At 40.4% G+C, this 21,574-nt stretch overlaps 1 protein-coding gene across 2 annotated transcripts; it reads right to left on the bottom strand.

Annotated features, from left to right (window-relative positions):
• Nucleotides 1–397: 397 nt before the first annotated feature.
• Nucleotides 398–16,345, bottom strand: dspa (desmoplakin a). 2 transcript variants are annotated; one of them, XM_003437890.5, is made up of 24 exons: nucleotides 15,884–16,345; nucleotides 14,726–14,810; nucleotides 14,426–14,544; nucleotides 14,031–14,172; nucleotides 12,529–12,654; nucleotides 12,091–12,150; nucleotides 11,789–11,956; nucleotides 11,586–11,690; nucleotides 11,402–11,497; nucleotides 11,185–11,310; nucleotides 10,846–10,998; nucleotides 10,601–10,755; nucleotides 10,298–10,424; nucleotides 9,986–10,172; nucleotides 9,327–9,565; nucleotides 8,972–9,153; nucleotides 8,676–8,814; nucleotides 7,721–7,914; nucleotides 7,432–7,594; nucleotides 7,192–7,275; nucleotides 6,975–7,082; nucleotides 6,573–6,671; nucleotides 4,586–6,400; nucleotides 398–4,190 (listed from the first exon to the last, which is right to left on the bottom strand). In XM_003437890.5, the coding sequence occupies exons 1-24, from the start codon at nucleotides 16,132–16,134 to the stop codon at nucleotides 969–971; spliced, it is 8,145 nt and encodes a 2,714-aa protein (XP_003437938.1). In that variant the 5' UTR covers nucleotides 16,135–16,345; the 3' UTR covers nucleotides 398–968. The 2 variants fall into 2 exon arrangements, with proteins under 2 accessions (XP_003437938.1, XP_005476418.1); XM_005476361.4 differs by having other exon boundaries at nucleotides 5,903–6,400; nucleotides 15,884–16,340.
• Between the last annotated feature and the right edge of the window lie 5,229 nt (nucleotides 16,346–21,574).

Below are 21,574 nucleotides of genomic sequence, written 5' to 3'. Positions count from 1 at the left end.
TCAGGTTTTTTTTTAGTTTTTTTTTTAGACTAGTCACTTTATTACATTAACATAGACCGAGTTAAAATTACTCACACATATTATAAAGATCTCCAGCGGTCCAAATCAGCCTCCTTCAGAAGGTAAATCTTGGGTCTTTCATGATATCTCATGCACTGCTTTTATTTATTTATGAAGTTTTTTAACAGATATTTAAAGCTACCATCAAACAACTAAAGAGTAAAACTTCACTCTCAATCTGTGTAAGATCAAGGGTAAAATAGTGAGTTGCATTTAAACAGGGATCCAAGATCAACTTTAGCATTACAATCAGTCATCGTTAGAAACAATGCTGTCTAGCTAACTTCTTCTCATACATGCAACAGCTAATTTAAATGAACCAGAACAAAAAGGCATGTAAAATTCTGTGACAACTTTATTTTGATAGCGGGTAACAGCATTTTAGTAGCAACAATTTTCTACAGTTACAATGTAAAATATGTTGTATTGCAATGTATAACATATATTGTAAGCTAAGCCTCAGGATTTGCAATTAACAACAACAAAAATGTTCTCTCAATAATGCATGAATTAACCTGTCATGACAACACAACAAAAGCGACATTTATTCAGAGGTCATGTTAAAGACAAAATCAACAGGCATTTATTATATATTGTTATAAAAAGTCATCATGTAGTAAAATTAACTGAAATAAGGTTATATCTACTAAAAATCTATTATGATAAAGGTGTAAATAGCACTCAGCATCTAATATTGAAACTTTCAATCATTACAACCTGCAAACAAAAAAAGTCTAAAAAAAAAAAAAAAACCCCAAACAAAAACAAAACACCTCCCCAATCTTTTAAGTACAATACTTTTCTTTTTTTTTTGAAAAGCAAATGGTTATAAAAAAAAAAGCAAACAAGCAAATTGCAGAGGACATGCTACTCTTATGTGATTAATTATTATCATTCTGTGGAATGAATTAAAAGTGTGTGCTAGAACTATAAACTGTACTGCTGGCGGATGTAAAGGTCATAGTAGAGGTGTAATCCACACTGCCTCTACGAGATCCACTCCTCGAGCCGGTACGAGACCCAGCCCTTGAGCCAGAGCGAGATCCTGGGTTAGAGACATTGTAAGGGCTGCTGATTCCCTTGGTAGACACAGACGAGGCTTGCAGCATCTTCATGCCATTGCTTTCCTCCACCATGCAGCTGTCCATGGCTTCTTTGTAGGATATTTTCAGTTTAGTCTTGGGACAGGTCAGGTTCTTCTGGTGGTTCCGAGTGTCTTGAAGCTTCTGGGCCCCCTGACCATCTAGCCATTTTCTGCGGATAGCCTCTTCAATACTGACGCGACGTCCAGTGCCAGGTTCAATCAGGCCCCCTGTCAGGTACTGAAACTCCAAAAATCTCTGGCCAGCCTCATAAGGCAGCCATGTCTCCTTGACTGCCTCTGCCGCAGACATCCTTCTTTTAGTCTTCACATCCTCAAAGCCAACATAAGCTTTCTGGGCAGGTTTCAGTTTACTGGCCATGCTTTCATCAATGATGCTCTGATGGACAGCATCTTGCAGTGACAGTCTCTCACCAGTAGCAGGGTTGATGATACCACCTGTGCATGCCTGGGCCTCCAGCAACCTCTGTGCTGTAAGAGTGTCAACTATGCCTCTTCTAAGCGCTTCACTAACAGTTATTTTCTCCAAGGTCTCTGTGTCAAATATAGCCCCCACGGGGCTGTGGTCATCAAACATCTCAGGGGGAGAGACTGTAATAGATATACTGTTGAAGCGTTTACGGACAGTAGGAGAAGATGGTGTTGTGTGGGTGGGGCTGCTGCAGGTGATCATGTCATCAACATTGCTGGCTGCAATGGTCATTTCAAGGCTGCTGCTTCTGCTGGCAATTTCGTCAGCAAATTGGGTCAAGGTCATTGTTCCAGCACGATACTTATCCAAAGTGCTCTGGTTAATGACACCACGCTCTAGGCAGTCCTGAATATCATGTTGGAGTCCAGTTTTTCTATCTACTATAACCAAGCGTGCAGAGCCATCTGACCCTGTTATAGTTATTTCCTCCCACTCACACTCCTGCTCTGACAAGTCCAGGAAAGTATCGTAGTCAATCAGCTCACGGTGGTAGGCCTCCCTCACTGACATTTCAAGCCCAGTGTCTGGATCGACGATTACAACCCGCCTCTTGCGTAGGATATTTGTGCGGCTTTCCTGCGTCTTCTGGGGCTTTCTCTTGTCTCTTAGTGGCAGCAGTATTAGACCTGTTTTTTCATCTTTGATGCACCTTTCCTTCAGCTGAAGATATGTCAGGTTCTCCTTGGTATTAGGATCAAAGAATCCTTTTGTGTCATCCCCTTCATAAGATAAGATTTCATTCATCTCCTCATCAAAGTATCCTCTTTTATAGGCAACAGCAACATCAATACGATGGCTCTCTTTGGGGTCAATAATCCCACCACTGGCAATCTGAGCCTCGAGCAGTCGGATTCCATGACCCTTCTCAATAAGATCTTTCTCAATAGCTTGGAAGAGGGATATAGTTTTTCCTGTGTTTGGGTCTCTGTATCCTATTACTGCCTTCTCTGCAGACAACAGCTTGCCCTTAAACTCCTTCCCAATCAGACCCCTCTTGCTGGCGTCTTCCACTGTCAAGAAAACATTGTTGACTGGATCAACTATGAAGCCAGAAGCAGCCTGGGCCTCAAGAAGCTCCAACGTGGTGCCTCTCATAAGCAGACCCTCCTTCATTGCCTGATAAAAAGGTAGTATTCTGTCATTGGCTTCATCATAGATCCCGGCAATACAGGTAGAGCCATGGAGATAGGTCTTTAGCTTGTCTTCAATATCTCTGCTAGTGAGTTTGCCCTGACTGAGCTTCTGCAAGTCAGTTTCATCCAGAAGTTCAGATTTGACGAGTTCCGAGACAGAGACTTCACCACGGAGACCTTTCACTGTCAAGGGTTTTTCTGGACCAGAGATCAGAAGCAAGCCAGAAACAGGTTCCACTGTACACTTCATCCGAAGGTCATTGTAAGTTGTCTTCTGTCCAGTTGTTGGATCCAGATAGCAGGTTGGTTTTTTAGTCAGAGCCCTGTAGAGGTCCTCGTCAATAAGATTGCGGTCCAAGGCCAGATCTTTTGGTAGGAAGACACCCAAAACAGGATCCAGTATACCCCCAACAGACTCTTGAGCCTGGAGCAAGCGGATGGTTGTCTCTTTGTCTATGTGGCCTTGTCTGCAAGCCTGACCCACAGATAACACTTTGCCAGAGTATGGATCTTTGAAACCTGTGCTAGCAGCTTCAGCTTTCAACAAGACATCTCTGTCTTCTGTGTCTACAATCCCTCTTGAACAGGCGGTATCCACAGGCATCTTCTCATTAAATGCAGGATCCACTATGTAGCCCGTTGCTGCCTGAGCTTCCAGAAGCTTAAGGGCACTCTCTGGGCTGAGCATATTCTTGTTTTTGGCTTCAGTGAATGGGATTTTCCGTTGAGAAGTAGATGTCATACCAGCAATGATGCCACTGCCCTTAAGGTTAACCTGGATGTCTGCAGCTACCTCGCTCACTGTCCTTCTTCCCTTTAGGAGCTCATCTAGAGTAGCTTTACTAATGATACCACAGTCGCAAAGCTGATGGGCTGTAACTTTGCGGCGCACCCCGTCAAACAGAAGCTTTGACGGATCAATGGTTTGGACCTTCTCATCTGTCTGGGTCTGCCTATTCAGAGTGTTGGGCCTCTGCTGCAGTCTGCGTATTTCTCTTTCCAGGGACTCCTTCTTGAGAGCCAGCTCTTTTGCCTCCTTCTCTGAGCTCAACAGACGGCTCTTGTACCTTTCTTCAATACTCGTTAGCTCCCTCGTAAGCCTCTCGATCTCGCTCTTGAGGGAAAGCCTCTCTCGATCGGCCCTATCTCTGTCTGACTCGCACTGCCTAATCTGAGAACTTTTCATCTCATACTGGCTCTTTATAGTGCTTAGCTCCTTGAAAATTGAATTTTTCTCCTCCTGCAGCTGCTGTTTGTTTCGACGCTCGGACTCTAGTGTGACTTTGATGCGATTGAGCTCTTCTTCTAACCGCAACTGACGATTCTTGTCCTGCTCCAACAGTTTAATCCTGGACAGCAAACTATCCTTCTCCAGCAGCAGATCACTGTATTTGCTTTGGGATTCTTGCACCACAAGCGATGTCTGTGAAGAGATAAGAAAGTATGTTGTCATGTATACAAGACATTTTCCCACATATAGAATACAAACAATTTAAATTAAATTACATGTCCTTCATTTGTTAGACCTGTCTGAACTAAAGTACATACGTGTGCATACCAGCATGTTAGTGTTAAACTGTTTAATGGTATGAAGTTCATAAGTGCCATAAGTGAATGGGTAAATGAAATGCACAGCTATTTTGTAAGTAAGTAAAAACATGCAAAAATGCTAAGCTAAAAGAGGCAAATCACAAATTATAGACAACTACTCTGATATCAGGCTCACTTTTATTGCATGTATACCAAGTCGTGCAAGGAGTGATATAAATTAGATGTGATGATTATATGGTAATGATCCGTCAGTACAATCAAAAATACCTCAATTGACTGCTTTTGGAATTTGTTTATTTCCAATTTAAGCTTTTCTCTCTCGTTGGTCAGGTCATTGATGAGACCCTGGAGCTCTGACGTCCTCTTGATGCTACTCTGGAGCTGGACATGCAAGGCTGAAATCTGAGTAGCACTTTCTCCATCAATAGCATCTTTGCTGAGCTTCATCTCGTCTCTCTCTTGTCTAATGGTTCTCAGCTCCTCCTCCAATTTCAGTCTCTCCTTTGTGAGGTTCTGTGTCAGAGTCTTCAGCTTCTCGATCTCCGTGGTGTACTCATTAAGTTGGCGGCTCTTCTCCTCAATGGTCTTATAAAGGCTTTCATTACGCAGGTTTAGTTCATGAACACGGGTCAATTCCTGCTGGAGCTTCTGTTTCTGTGTCTTCAGCTCAGTTGTTACACTTGCCAGTTCCTCCTTGGTGGCTTTGTGATCCCTCAGACTCTTATCCAGAGCCTCCTGAAGAGCCTTGAGATCCTGCTCATACTTTCTCCCAGTAGTGGAAGCCTCTATCTGAATAGATTTTAGCGAGCTAATTGTGGTCGTATGCTCTCTGCAAGTATGTGTCATCCTCTCCAACTCAGCCTCCATTCGTTTTCTACGAGTAAACTCCTCCTGAGTTGCCTGCTTCTGCGTTGCCAGTTCAGCTTCCTTCCCATCCAGAGAGCTTTGAAGTTCCCTGACACGACTCTGCAGCCTGGCATAATTCTGCTCAGCCTTAGTTTTCTCAGTGGCCTGCTTTTCCAGCTCCACTCGAGTGATACGGATCTCCTGCTCAGACACTTTCAGTTTGTTAATTGTCTCCTGATAGGAAGTGTTCTTTGCCTTCAGCTCTGCCTCAGCTTGTTTCAGGTGATTTATTTCCAACTCCAGAGCTCTCCGCTTCTTCCCTTCTTCCTCCAGGTTAAATGTTAGCACGCTGATTTGCCGGGACTTTTCCTGATTGTTTCTGGTGGCTTCCTTCAATTTGAGCTCATTCTCTTCTCTCTGCTGCTTGAGAGTTATCAGCTGCACCTCCAGCTCACTGCGCACCCTTGTCTCTTGTGCCACTGAGGCCCTCTGCTGGTTGACCTCCTGCTCTGCCCTGCTTTTCTGCTCCTCTGTAATAGCAATCGCCTGCCTCAGTCTCCTCAGCTCCTCCTCTACATCTCTCTTCTCAGCAGCGAGTCTTTCAAGTTGCAGCCTCAGCTCTGCTGCGTCTTCTTCTTTCTGCTGTGAGGCTTTCAGGATTGTGGTCTTGGTAACGTGGATCTCTGTCTCGTATGTCTGCTTAAGTTGATTAATCTCCTGGGTGCACTGTGTTCTTACCTTTGACATTTCAGATTCAGCATTTCGTCGACGTGCCGCCTCCTCCTCCAGCTGCATCTTCATCCTCTCAAGCTCACGTTCCTTGTCTTTCACTGCCTTTTCTAAGTCAATCTTAGTCCAGCTGAGTTCTTCCAGTTCTTTCTGTCTGCGGCGAACAGCCCCTTCATACTCCTCTTGTTGGCTGTTGTAGCGCTCCTCTGCCAGCCTCCTTTTCCGTTTTTCTTCATCAAGTTGGTATTTAATACGCGTCAGCTCATCATTAAGCTCATGAAGCTTGCTCTGTGTGCTGCCCAGGCTCTCCTTGGCAGCATTAACCTGCAATACTGAGGTTCTCTTCACTTCCTCAGTACAAATGACTTGATCTTGTAACTGACTAAGCTCCATCTTATACTGGGCCATAGCATCCTCCAGAGACTTGTTTTTCTGGTTACGATCATTGAGGTCCTCCTTCAGACGCCTCAGTTCCTCCTCAAGCATCTCAATCTTGGTGTTCCTCATCTGAGGAAAGACAGGGCAAAAACAGAAAGCACATCAGTTACATCCTGTCATACTCTCACATAAACCTGTTTTTTAATGTATAATTCATTTTTTCTAATATTTCTCATATTATTAAAATATCATTAACAGAAATACTTGTTTTTAAACCACAATATGCAAATTCAGTAACCACCTTCAGCTCTTCCATGTTCTTCAGCAACTCCCCTAAGAACTTGTAGTAGTCACTAGAGCGGGTAAGTAGCTCTATATAATGAGTCTGTAGGTCACCTGCCTGATGAGACAAAATTAACAGATGATGAGCAATTTGATAATGATTACATTTTTAAAGGACACAAAGAAATAAGGGAGTAACTTTAATTGTATTATATAAACCTATAAAGAAAGTAATCACTGTTCAATTCAACAAAACAAATGGCAATTAATCAATAACTCCAAAAATATACAGTGGCTAATTTGGTTTCCAAATGTGCAACAATAACAATGGCAATGGTCATAATAAACATAAAGTTAAAATATTAATAAATATGCATATGAAAAGGTGATTAGAGCAAAGTATTTGGGCCAACGTCCATACCTCTTGTCTGACAGCAGAAGCAGGGGACTGCAGCATAGTTCTCTTGATGGGAACATTGAGAAGAGTTTCCAGGCCTGAACCGTAGGAAGCCAGCTGCAGCTCATAGTCCTGAAAACATACAACGCGATATGAACTTTCATATTGTTTCATATTGTATGCATCTACAAGCCTAGCAAACTTGTAGATGCATAACTGTATTTTAAATTCAACTACCAACCTTTATAGAGGCAGCACATGTGTTTGCATTTTTCTGGACATCCTCTACATGCTCCTTCTTTCCTTTGATTTCATTGTGAAGTGCCTATACATAAAAAAAACACATACAGTTGTTGCTGAATAATACAAAATCCATGAAACACATAGCAGTAAATGGTAGATATTTCCAATTCAAAATCAGATCAGGCCAGTTCAAAACAATACAAAACAATAAACATGATGTAAACAGAGAAAGACATACCTTCTGCTGATTGAGGTGGTCCATTAGGGTCTGGATGTCACTGATCTTAACGGTCTGAAGGGTGTCCTGGCGCTTCCTGGCATTGTCTATCCACTGTTCCAGGGAAGTGCTGCCCTGCTGATAATGCTTTAACTGATTCTCCTGCTTCTCCAGGTCCCACACTCTGAAGGAAAAGGAAGTGGAAGGAATGAAAGAATATTTTTAGTGTTGTTACCAGCAATGGTGAATGGGCAACACAGAAAAATAAGTATTGGACCAATGTGAACATGGATGAATTATTCTATCATACCTGCTATCTATCTGTGATTGGATGCGGCGCCAGCGGTCAGTCAACTGACCCACCAAGTCTGAGTACTTGGATAAATCTACGTCACATTTGTGGAAGGAGTCAGAAATTTGATCATTCAAGTGCACTGCTTTAGAAAGCTCAGACTCCATAGATGTCAGCAGGTCTCTTTTCTGTTCCAAATCACTCTTCATTTGCTACAATACAAAATAACAGACGCAAAAAAAGAATACTTAGAACCATTTATCTAAACCAGATTACATTTTTAAAACTGGTGCTGCACACTTGGACAATGTATGTCATGATTTTGATATATTAAAAAAAAAATAAAATCGTAACTCGAGATAAAAGCAGACATTTACATCTGGTTATTTCATACAAAAAAAGAAAAGTAGTAAAACAGTAAACTCTTAATAGTGCTGAGTCAAAGTATTGGTTATAATTGGTTATTATTTGATCACTGCTAGTAAAAAGGAGCCAAGTAAAATGATTGTAGATTTCAATCCCTACTTGCATAAAAGCAGCTGCAGTGTCAGAACACTCCTATAAAAATTTTAAGTGTGCCATTTAAATTGTGTCATAAAGAAATGGCAGCAACTCATGATGCAGAAAAATGACTACTATTATAACACTGTTATAACACATTTTATAGCTTGATAAGCCATTTTATACTGGCTCCGAATTATAACCTGTGGAGAAACTAGCTTTCAAAGAATGCTTAAAAGCTAATTAATAATACACTATTTTTATATCATTTAACTCATATTAGTAGCCTATATTACTCTACCACAGACATACTGGTATTGGAATATAGGCTGATGATTTATTTATTCATGTATTTTTTGTTCTCGCCCACCTAGAAGATACAATTCTAAGATACAGACGGAAGCTGAGAGAAGGATTACATTTTAGCAAAGCAAGAGACAACACTTGTGAAAATATAAAATGTGTATCAAACCTTTAGTGTGAGCCGCTGGTTTTCCAGCTCCCGAAGATCCAGAGAGCTGGTCTCCTTCTCGGTCAGTCGGGCCTCGTGAACTTTAATGATATCCTCGACCTGGATAAGGCTCTGAAGCAAGGCCTTAAGTGCTGATAGTCTGTTGCAAAAATGTAGTCAGGACATTAAAAAATAATGTTAAGGATATTGAACTTGTAAGAACAACTACAACTTCTGTTCCTACACTTTATCACTTTTTTTTTTAATTTTTTTTTACACAGCATTTACTCAACCATGACAGAATGGATATAATGTACCTCTGAAGGTAGGTTGACTGGAGGTCCTGCAGGCCTGCAAGTTTTTGACTGTTTAAATCTAATTCAGAGCGAAGGAACTTGGCTTGCTCCGAGTCCGCAGGAATCCCTTCCAGCTGCTTTGTAACCAACTCTCGGAGGCGCAAGTACTCATCGTAAATTGAGTCCAGGTCTTGGTTCATAGCCTAGAAATTAATATTATCTGATATTCAGTTAAATCAAATCTTAAAATTTCTTTTTTTTCCTTTCAAAATGAGGGTTTCATGATGCTATCATCGCTAATAGACTGTAAAGGATCTTACGTAATACAATGTGAGTATTATCTATATTTTATTTATACTTTATAAGAATAAATTACCTGGAGCTTCTGAATATGCACTGAGCACTCATACACACTGTTATCCCCCAGAGGAATGTGGAGATGACTGGTAAGACCGTATTCAGCCGACTCCAGCCTGCGTCGAAGCTCCTGCAGACTAGTGAGCAGTGTGAGGCTTAAGGAGGAGCTCGGTGGTGGAGTCTGGTTGTTGGGTTTTGGGGCAGAGACTTTGGTCACCTTGACCTTTTCCACTTTTTGGGATTCTGTCTCTTTCTCCCCTTTATTGAATGACAAAGATGACTTTATTGACATAAAAGCACTATTTTCTTAAAAAATCAACTTCAAAGAATTGTGCTGGTTTGCCCTTATACAACATTCATGGGTGAAGCATACACCCTGGTCTTTGGTTTTGGATTTTTGTTTTACACTTTTAACAATGGCTCATAATGACTAATACAACTACTAAACTCCAGAATACAAACTGATTATAAAATACTGATTAAGATTAATATAAATGAATATAAATAATTTTTATTCATAGTTAAATCCTGCTTCTTAAAGCCAGCTTTGCTATCATGGTAAAGTAGACAATTGTAACGATAAGTGACAGTAAATTACTAAACAGAAAAAGGTCATAACAATCCAAGGTAACAAACCGTTACACTCGTAGGAATAGGGCAAAGAGAATTTAAACTCACTGTACGCAGGCAGCTGGACGATCAGTGTATCATAGTGGGCCTGGGCCTTGTCAAAGTTGCCCTGGATTAATTTCTTTTCCTCTTCCCCAAACATTTCAGAACCTTGACTGGTACGCATGAACTCCTGGTAATGAGTCTCCAGTCCTTTGATGACGTTGCGGTACTCATCAGGACGCATCTTTGAAAGCTGCAGGACAATTGAGAAGGATTAGACACAGCACCAGGCACAATGAAACAATGGAAACAGGAGCAAACACAGACTTTGCTTAGTATGAATGCAATATTTCATTTTAATGTTATTTGTGATCTTACCATGGTGATGGTGAGAGAGTTGATGTAATCGATGTCTTTCAGGCAATACTGCCAGGAAATGAGACTCTTGATGTTGATGAAGAGTTGATTCCAGATGCTCATGATGGCTTCATAATACTGCTCATTTCTGGGGAACAGCACAAGCAAACACTTTAGGAAGAACTGGATAAAGCAAAACTGCAGAAAAAAACGCCCCACAATGCATCCAGTACTGTATATGAAGCAAAGCATCACATTCTATAGAACAGAAGAATAAGATGAGCTTCAGCAGGCTAAATCAATACGTGACTGAATGTTTCTTACTTGGTGGCGATTCCGATGCTGAGGGGGTTTGGCGGGGGGATGAGCAGGCACACCGAGGGAATCATCATGTCGAGACCTCCTGGCCCCGTCACAAGCCACTTGCTGCGCTGCGAGTTGTCCTTCAGGATGCCCTCATTTCCTTTCATAATACCTTTCTGAAACACGCAGATCATACTGAATTATACCTGCAAGATTTAACTCTTCTATTCTATTCATATGTGTGTGGGTGTAAAAATGTATCTTACCTGGTCTTGTTTAAAGTCACATAAGGCCTGGACCATGATCGGGCCGCTGCTCTTTTCCTCGGGGTTGCGAGGCTTCAGCCTGACAATAGACTTGGACTTGCTGACCAGACTTTGGACCTGCCTCTTATTCTCCATGATGCGTGCTTTCTCTGTCTGTGTGAGATCAAATCGAAGTTCTTAACTGAGCTATAAAAGTTAGATACTTTTATGTAGTCTTTAAAAAAACTGGCCTTAATGATTTCCATGTCACTTAAGAGGAAAAGTTTGAGTTTAGCATGTACAGGAAAATCCATTTAGGTGTTTCCCGTGGTATTGTAACCAAGTCCTACAAAAAGATACCTCCAGGTTTTTCAGGAGTTCGGTGAGTTTGTCCAGGGGCGTGTTCTTGTCACAAGTGAATTTGCTTCGAATTGTCTCGTGCTGCTTCTGTAGCTTCATATAGGTCTCATTGGCCTCCTTGAAAAACTGAGGAATAAAGGTTTGTTATTAGTTACATAAAAACATACAAGGCTATATACTTTTTATAATCAAACCAGAGGTAGATATGAGCATTTACTTGGCTGTAGGCAGAATTCTCTTTCAAATGAACATGGATGCATTTAGTGATCTGCAGAAGCCAGCTCCACTGGGTCTGTAAGGTGTCCATGTAGGCCTGCGAGCGCAAATGGAGACCTCAGCACAAAACTGCAGAATAATGCACTGTTTGAAATTAAAATGATAATGAAACCAGAACACCTTACGTCAATCTTATCAGAGGCAGGATGGTTGTTGCCCAGAAGGCCGTCTGATTTCACCTTCAGCTTGTTTAAGTCTTTCTCCTTCACCTCCAGGTCTCTCATCAGCCTCTGTCAAAAAACGAAACAAAACAGAAAGTAAGGACTCCACAATGCCCAGAGAACCAAAACACACAAGACACAAAGAAAATAGAAAAGGCGATTCTCACGGAGTAGCTCTCTTGCTTCTTGGGGATGTAAAAGTCGATGTTCTTGTCGCCCCAGTCAAAGATGAGTTCTTCCTCCTCTCTCTCATTCACCCAAATGATGGCCTGGGAGATCTCCTCGATGATGTTCTGAAGGTCACGCAGCTGATTCAGACGGCTGTGGGACATTTTCTGAAACAAGGCAAATTTCAAATTATAATAATGATAATAATGTGAAAACTAAAGACTCCAACAAACTAAAACATGTTTCTAAGAGGTTATTTATTTATTTAGGTTTTATTAGTATTGTTATTGTTGTTTTTTACCATCAGGCTTTCCCATTCTTGGTCCAGTAGGGAGAGGTGGTACTTTTCACCATTTGCACTCTAAAGAAAGAGATGTTTAATTTAGCTCAGTTTTGAAAATGCCCACAAAAATACTTAATGCACAGTGGGCATAGAAAACAAGGGGTAACTTACAATACAATAATATCACATTACGCTACAAATGCCACACTTAATAACAAGCCATTAAGTAACTCAAGACGGATGCATTATGGTATTCATTTAGTGATCTATTTTCCTGTTATTCAGCTAACTGCTAGATTGGCTCCCTCCCCTGAGTTTCTTCTTCTGCACCATTAATGCACTCCTAATGCAAAGGATGGCATGACATTTTTATGTTTTAAAGAATAACCTTTGAGCTAAAAGAGAAGCTTTATGAGAAACTTCATACCGTGGGTCAGGCAGAGGACGAAAACTTACCAGTTCATCTCTGGCACGTTCCACTTCTAGGCTCCTTTGAATGGAGCTGTGGAAGTTGTTGTGACTTAAGATTTGCTTTTCTATGGCGGCGGAGTCATCTCCCCATGGAGCGGTCTCAACCATGCGCTATAAGATGAAGAATAACAGTTTATCTAACATGCTAAACTACACACTGAACTGGAAAATAAAGTGTTATGTGGAATACCCAAATGCTTGGCCCTATCAAGGTTTATTAACTATTAAATGCAAGAAATAATACGGTAAAATTCATGTCTTGACTTATTTACCTACCCTGTAGGTCCTCTAGGTGTCAGTATAAAATCATTAAGTGCATTGTTAAGCAACTATTCCAACTATTCCCCCCCTGTTGAAAGCACTCAGCTTTGATAGGAGCTCTGCCAGCAAACCAACTCAAGTCAGTCTGTTCTTTACTTGAATGTTTTTTTCTCTCTCTCTCTCGCTTGCCTCTCTCTTAAGGCTTTTGTTCTCTTGCCACTCCCTTTTGCTTTTATGAAAACTTAACTGAAGCTACAGACAAAGGGTCTGACATTAACCAGCATGGTTTAAAGTCTAACAGGAAAAGGTCAACAAAGGCATGTACTGGAATGTCAGCACATTAGCTGAAAGCCTATCTAGCAGCACAAGGCCACATTAGGTGATCTGTCTCTAGCTTTGTAGCCATTTAAGAAAAGCAATGCCCAGCATGCATAAACTGATACAAAAAATATGTTTTGACAGCAGGTAAATGAATTATGACACACAGAAGGGTGAGGCTGGACAAGCTGAATGAATAATAGGGTGTGTTTCTGGTGAGGTGAGAGGTCTGGGGAGGCCATTTTCCCACGAGCATGTTAAGAGATAGGCTAAACTGCCCTGTCCAATAGCAACTGACTCAGTGAAGGGTGTCATATATCACACTCCCTTACTTTTTGCTGCCACAGCTTTTTCACGCTCTCTTTTCCTGCTCTATTTATTTCTACCTCTCTCTTTCTCTTGCTCTCTCTCCCTGTCTATCAGTGGCACTCTCTCCCCTGCTTTATTTCAATCCTCCTACACCCCTCTCGGCTTCTTTCACTCACGGATCAGGTTTTGGCAGGTTTTGTCCAGATGGTTTCAGTTACGAGTGGTCAGAAAGCCTGATAGAGAAAGAGCACAACCTTGCCTTCCTCCTTTTGCATAAAAAAATGATGCACACTAGTGCACCCACGTAGGCATGCATACACAAAGAGTTACAATTATTCAGCCAGAACAAACAGCTCAACTCGCATGATGACCCTAAAAGCGTCAGACGTGGATTCTGATGCTAGTAAGAAGGAATTGGTGTGCAAAAACTGTAATTATGACAACTGATTTCTAAAGTTTTTGCATGTTTTAAAGTGGTACAAAGATCCCTGAAAGCGAGGCAGGTTACTCTGCAGAGACCACGAGCCTATCCCATGGCTGAGTTTAACTATACAGCATATATTTCTTGTGTTTATCGTCTCTGAACATGCGGGGCTCACCTTTTGTTGGGAAATCCAGGCCATAGCATCGTTAAACAACTTCCCCCCCTCAAAGCTTCCACTGCCTCTATTTCGTCTTATAGTCACGCTGCCAACAAGCTGCTGAGCGATAGTAGCATGCATGTGCTGGAACTGTTCGAGGCTGCAGAGTTTTACACAAAAAAAAGAAAAAAATGCGTTGAATCTTTTAAAATGAACACTAATACACAAGCTGCTAATAAGTGCATATAATCTCTAAACCCACATACATATGCAAAAGTGTATTCAGGATTACTCATACTGCTACACAGTAATGAATTAATGGATGCAAATGCAAACCAAGACAGTACATAGACTCACTCACACGAGTGTACACCTGCACTTTGCAAAGACAAACATACTGCATCCTGTTTTACCTTCTGAAAATACCATTTGGTATACGCAATTGATTCATGGTTTGGCTACAGTTCCTCAGCTGCTCCATGGATTCTTCAGCAAGAAGTAAAAGCCTCTCAGCATCCTTCATGGAACCCCCCTATAAAATCACATAAAACACACACTGATATCTTACATGCTGCAAAATTGTGTTAAGCTAATGTCACACCTAAATTAAGAAGACTTTTTTTAGTATTCCATATGATATTTTCCCTATAACCAAAGGTTAAAAAAACAAGTCAAATCTCTTGGGTTCAACGTAATATGCCAAAAATACTTACAGTCCGGAGAATCATTTTGGCTCTTTCCAGCTGATCATGACACTGTTGATGCAAGAATGCGGCTTTTTGCTGAATAGCATTTGCACTGCACATGGGGGAAAAGGATTATTATTCAGAGAACAGTGAAGCAGTATTTATTTCTTTATGTACACAGAGAAAATTTGTTTAACATGATTGTAAACGACTTGCGTAACAACATAAGCAGAAGAGGTAAAAATGAAGAAAAGGAATGCTAGGTTCTGGGGATTTTTAATGCTTTGAGTACACAAAGTTTCAAAGACAGATGCTGTGAATTGCTGAGTTGTTGTTGTTCTTCTTAAATGATAGTTGAATTTCACAGAAACTGAAGTGAACAGACGCAGATCTAACTTTCTTGAAATAAAAATGACTTAAAAATGACTAGTTTGCATTTTATTCCAGTCCACAGTAGTTAAAAGAGCGATTAGTGCAAAAGGGAAAAACAGATGCTGTAATCTTTCAACTCCACCACATCCACCGCATAGTATTTTTTTTTATTATTATTTCACCACATTACTAAAAGCGAAATAGCTCGACAGTCTTAGGTGCTGACATCATCATGAATTATAGTGGTGGGAGGATGTTTCAAGGTAATGATGTGACTCGGAACATTGCGCAACATGCCAGGATTACTTGGGTACGTATTCCTAGGGGAAATGAGAAAATGACGAGTCTGGTATGGAGATCGAGGCTGTGCATTTTGACTGACGAAAGACTAGTTTTAACCACTGATGCAGGCCAACGTCACAAGTTCACCGTGCTGTGCAGTTTCCATTTTATGTGTGCCTGTTCTAATCAAAGGTGGGCTTCCAGCGATCCCCCCAGTTACCTGCTTGATTACATGTTCAATTATATAATTTAAGAACTACTTCATCAAATTAAATAAATAAATAAATAAAAGCTCCCGACTTGCCAGTAATCAGTTGACAAAACCTTGCATAGTATGTAAACTAGTTTCGTTTTCTCCCAGCTAATTCCATTCTTTTTTTAAAATTCCATTCTTTTTTTTTAGTGCGTCACGTAAGACCCCGGCTACTTTTCCCCGTCGTATGCTTTTTACACTTCACAATTACAAATACACCGGCAATTTTCCCACTCCTGAAGCCTCTCAAAAGCAACAGGTGATTTCAGGGCACTTACCTGATAGCACCGCCGCCCGCACCCATGCTAACTTGCATGTTCTGCCCTCCGAAACCTCCGCCGTGCACGGAGTGCCTGGTGAAGTTGGTGGTGTTGGTGTAGGCGAATCCGCCGTCCCCTGCTTGGTAATCCCCTTGGAAGCCGTTTCCACCGACGAACACGTCGTTTCTGTAATTCGACAACTCCGGTCGTGAAGTACTTCTGCTCATGCCGCTTATGGGCAGTTTTGTCTGGGATCCGTACAGACTCATTGCTTATGAGTTTGTTTTGGGTAGCTCTCTATGTTTAAAATTCTTAAAATAATAACTTTTTCGTTGTCTTTCTTCTGTGCTGTCCGGACAGCGGACAGACCTTGCGCCTCTCCCCGCCCCGTCTCCTGTTGCGCAGATAATGGTGTGTTGAGAATAGACGGAAGCTGGCTGCTTTTGGACTAAAGAAACCACACCTTGGTGTGTTTACGAAACACAAGCGAACACAGTCCTGTGTGGGAAGATAAGTGCTGGGCATGTCCTTTCACTCTGCAGAAAGTTCGTATTCTATGTTGCAATACCACCGGATAGAATTATAAAGTACAGTAGAGGTCCAACTTTACGCAGTAGAGCTGGAAAGGGCGGGGGGACTAACCTGACTCCAATAATCACATAGGCTTACAATATATATTTTGCTATTCCGTTCATCCTGTGTGGAGTCGCTCCATACAATTCACATTTTCCATGAAATTAATTCTTAAAAAGCTTTTTTGTGTGTGCTTGTGAAGCCTCCCTGTTACTTTATTGATCTTGAGGGCTAACTGTAACTATTTTTCTTCCCACAATTAATAGCTCCTTGTGTCCTCCTGTTTGCTCCTTGCCTCCCTTTATACAGAACAAAAATAAATTTAAATGAAAGCCTGGCAAGTGCTGACAGTAATTAAGACGCAATGCAATCAGCTCACTGAATCCCCAGGGGAGTGCATTGAGGTTGTGGTTACATGAAGAATTTGTCATCCTGAGTTCAACATTCTTGAGGTCAGAATGAAACTCATTTGAGTTCATAGTTTTCCAGAAGTGTTGAAGAAGACACTTGGGGGTGGGGGGGGGTGGGTGTAGTAGTCTATTTTGTTGTTGCTGTCCCTTCTTTTAGTCCTGTCTATTTTCTGCACACAGTGCAAAGGAAGGAGTGTCTGAGCTCTGAAGAGTGAAAGGGTGTGAGAAAGACAAAGAGGCATAGTAGGGAGGGGTACACACCTACAGTGCCCGTGTTTTTAAAATGATGTTGGTGCAGATTTGTTGGTGCAATCACTTCTTGGAATGTGATTGCATCTTATTTTGCTGATAGGTGATAAAAGTAAATATAGATAGATAGATCCAATGAGGACAAAATATCCTGTAAAGTGTCTGCAATGATCTTTTCAGCAGAAAGTAACAATAGTTCACTTTGCTGATCGAGTGTGCCCTCTGGCGTTTTAACCTATAGCCAACGGACACATACCTACTCCTCGACGTACCCGCAGACATGCGATAACAGGGAGGAGGAGATAGTTGGGAATAGAGGGAGGCATGGACGCCCATTCAATACTGAGCCGGTGACTTTAAGGAGCCAACGCCCTAAACTGGAATTTTCATACCATTTTCAGTCACTTAGTTTCCCACGTCAAACTTTTTGATTGCGCTTGACAAACTTGGCATAGCTTGCCTGTGCAAAATATTTTCAGCAGTAGTGCAAATGTTTCACTGAGATATGGTTTCATTTCTAAATGCAAGGCAACACAAAATTAATATGTGATAATAAATGTTTCTCAAAAGTCCAGAGTCCCACTCTGGAAAGACACACCCTACATCGAAGCTCAGGTGGGTTGGTTGAGTGTGTTTGTGTGTGTGTGTGTGTGTGTGTGTGTGTGTGTGTGTGTGTGTGTGTAATACATGATACCTAAACAAAAGACACTGCGAGACTGAACTTGTAGAGCTTTTCTAAAACCAGTCTAGTAACAGCTTTTGTTTTAAAAGCAATAAAATGAAAGCTGGGATGGTGAACTTTCTGTACTCTGTCATTAGATAATCTTACGTTTTACCCTGCAGGATAAGCCTTCTGGAATCTTTCTGTTGCATCAGATAAGTCAAGGTGTTGCAACTATTGCAGACATGGTTCATTAAGTCAGATTTGGTAATACTCATCTGTCATCATGCAGTGGAGAAGCCACCCTTTATTCTTTCCGTCTGCATGATTCATTCAGATATACATGGAAGAGACGCTGGTGAAAGTAAGCAGGCTGTTGACTTTCTCTTTAGTTCAGCTTATAGTAAATATTTAACCTAATGTTTGTTTCCAGCTCTCAAATCCATCATGGGCTTTGCTAGAACACAGATGTGAAGGTCACTAAATCAAATACTACAACAAGCCTACAAAAGCTGAATAAAAATATACACTTTAAAAGAGCCTTAAAGGAGTTCACTCAACCAGTTGAAGTTTAAACCAGGTTAATCCAAATACGTTCCAACATTATGTCTAATAAGTCACACTTACCCTGATACTGTAACCTCACACATTTGATATCATTTCCAGACACTGATACTGACATCATGCGCTGAGTAAACAGGAAAAATGAACCCTGACAGCTGGTTTATTTAACTGCAGGCAAGTGACACTGTGTCACCCATTAACCTGTTGTCCACGCAGATGGTTCTTCAGACTTTCCAGTGTGCAGAACAATACTGTAAAAGAGACATTTCCTCAAGATAACTTATAAGACAAACAAAAAACAAAATGCTGTAGTGCATGAGTCAGGGATCCGGGATTATTAACCCAGCAACAGCAAAACAGAAACTCTGCTCAGTTTTTGATGGTTTTGTTTGGAATAAAAATAAACATAATTAACCTTGAAAAGGCCAATCCTTTAGCAAGTCATTAAACTCCCCCAAATTCCTGACACTATAACAGAGGAAATGACCTTAGCCAGAAACAGCATAATGACCATGCCTTAGTCGTCAGTTCCCAAAAAAGGCTATTTCATAATGAGCTGCCTTTCTTTTTTGTCATTTCTTTACTTCAATAATATTTGCAAAAATTGTAAAACCAAGATGCTTTAATGTTATGATGCGTGATTCTCATTTTGCAGTGATAGTGTCCACAATCATCCTCACTGTCTATGATTTTATTGCTTTACTTACTTTGACGATAACTCCTAAAGAATAAATCAAACATTTACTTTGTGTTAGACTTTGAATCCAAACTGCACTAAAACACTATAATGATGGTTCTTTTTGTCTCTGTGAAAGGTTATCCTATGGTTTTGATCAGGATATGCTATCTTATTGGATCGCAGTATTTAGGCACATAAATGTGGCCTACGTGAGATTACTTAGTTCTGGAATATCGAGTGCTGTGAAACTGCAGTGATAGTGTTTTGCAGCTCATGTGTCACTAGCTGGTTTATGATACAGACACCAACAGACAGAACAGCATCACATCTGTTCATGCAGACACACACACGCAGACTTGAACTGACTCATATCATCATATGGGGCGGATCCTGGACACACCTGTATGAGTTGCTAGGGAGTGTAATAAGCAAGCTTGAATGATAACAAACAGCACGGCAGCAATGATGTGATGGTACAACGGTCGACTGGTTTCTGTTGACTCACAAGCATGCTGGATTACAATCAAAAGCTTTGTGTGAATGGCACATTTGGATAGGATACAGAAAATAAACCCTGTGATTAATGATTTATTTTTTTGTTACCTGGTAGACATAGTAGAGTACAAAAACAGACAAAAGAGGAAAGGTCCAGATAAAGGACATTTCTAATTCACTCATTAGATGTTGCACAATACAATGATAATTAATAACAGGCCTTTAATCATGAGAAATATATTTTCCTGTATTTTGGGAGAATTTTACATCTGTATGTAACAGTCAAATGACACCACAAACATTATGAACATATTCATATTTCACCAGCACTGACTTTTCTGTAAAAAAATAAATAAATAAATAAAATAGATAAATTTTTGCTTTGGATGTTGCGTGGTTTAAAAATGGTCTGCAAACACTGCAATGAGAAAACAGCAGTGCTGTTGTTCCAATCTGCCGCCAGGGGACATCAGTGTGCAACAAAAGACAACAAGACACCGCAGCCCATTTGCACCCTTAATCGTCCTTCCAGTGCCCTCCAAAAAATTGTCATGCTTCCAAGCCACGGTATAATGTATAATGTACAATATGGGTCATATATAAAAGATGTTGGCATGACATCAAGGTTTACCTAAATGTATTTATTATTATTGCTTTATTAATAGTCGTTAGGAACTGTACACACCTGAAATAATAATAAAAACAAACTAAGTAATAAATGCCTTATTTGAGAAACGGAGAAAAAATACTATTAAAAAAGTTTTAAAAAGATAAAAAAGAAAGACAAAAATAAATGAATAAAAATACACATGCACTAGCACATAACAGCCAGGAGGGTGAGGCATTGCCAAATGCACATGTGGTGCGGATAAGGACTCTGCCATCACATGGTCAGATAAATATAGGTTATGAAGGTATGAATCTAACCTCCCCTATAATTAAGCGGGGGAAAAAAGTTAAGTTTTTAACCGGGGGGGGGGGGAACTAAGTGACCAAGTAAATGTAGTCTTTAATGTTGTGACTGTGGGCCCTGATTATAACTATCATAGTGAGTTATAAACATGTCTTAAAGGTAAAAAGTGTGATTTATTCAAGATTTCACTGAGTAAAATGTTTGATATTTAATGTGGTGATGCTTACTAGTGATTACTGCAAAAACGTTTCTAAGCTGTAGTCCACGTTTTGATTAAACATCTTAAAAGCAAAGTATTCATCCATGTGGGGTTCTGGGGTGATGTTAGGTTGATATAAGGCGCTAAAAAATCCTTTATACAATTTAATAACCTCACATCTGGTGGTGAAAAATCCATAATTACTTTCACTACTTCAAGAAGGAAAAAAAAATCAAAATCTTCTGTACCATATGAGCATTTTTTAAGCAAACTTGAACAGACCAAGTTATGTCTTAGTTATAAACATACCACACAGGAAATCTGGGGCTGCCCGTGTTTAGAAGAAAACCTATGAGTTTTTAATTACAATAAGACAGCAGTTTGTGGTCGTCGTCCCCAGCTTCTAAATAAACTTTATTATGGGCTACAGTTCAGTCTTAAACAAGGTAAATTATTGATTTTCCCGTCTCTATTAGAGTCAGGCTACGGTTAAATAGGAGAAACTGAACTCCGTTTACTTTCAGTTTGAAAGCACATTAAAACCTGGAGTTAAAAATCAGTTAAAAATCAGCCCACTAATTGGTCATTTTTGTACAGAGCTGAAGCATTACGCCTTTTTATTGCGTGTATTACTGTTTGCTCAAATTGCTGGCACTGCTGGAAATATGGGCGGGGACAATACTACAGTCCCTCCCCCTTCCCATGACAGAACATAATCTTACCTGTTGTTGATGTTTTAAAATCTGAGAATATGTGGCTTTTGTCTATAGTTTACACTTAGACTACTTTATTATACTCAATCCTTAAATTATATAAATATATAGATAGGCTACAAAGAACACCGAGACAGCAATGTGACCATTTATCAAAAATATTCAGCATCACTCAGACAAAATTTGTACTAATTCCTTTTTTTTCTTTATGCAGGGCCTATTTTAACCTATGTGATTACATTACTGTTCATTG

The sequence above is a fragment of the Oreochromis niloticus genome, linkage group LG18 (assembly GCF_001858045.2).
Source record: "Oreochromis niloticus isolate F11D_XX linkage group LG18, O_niloticus_UMD_NMBU, whole genome shotgun sequence".
NCBI lineage: Eukaryota > Metazoa > Chordata > Actinopteri > Cichliformes > Cichlidae > Oreochromis > Oreochromis niloticus.
The sequence above is the reverse complement of the archived record's forward strand: the minus strand, read 5'-3'. Positions and strand labels throughout refer to the sequence as shown.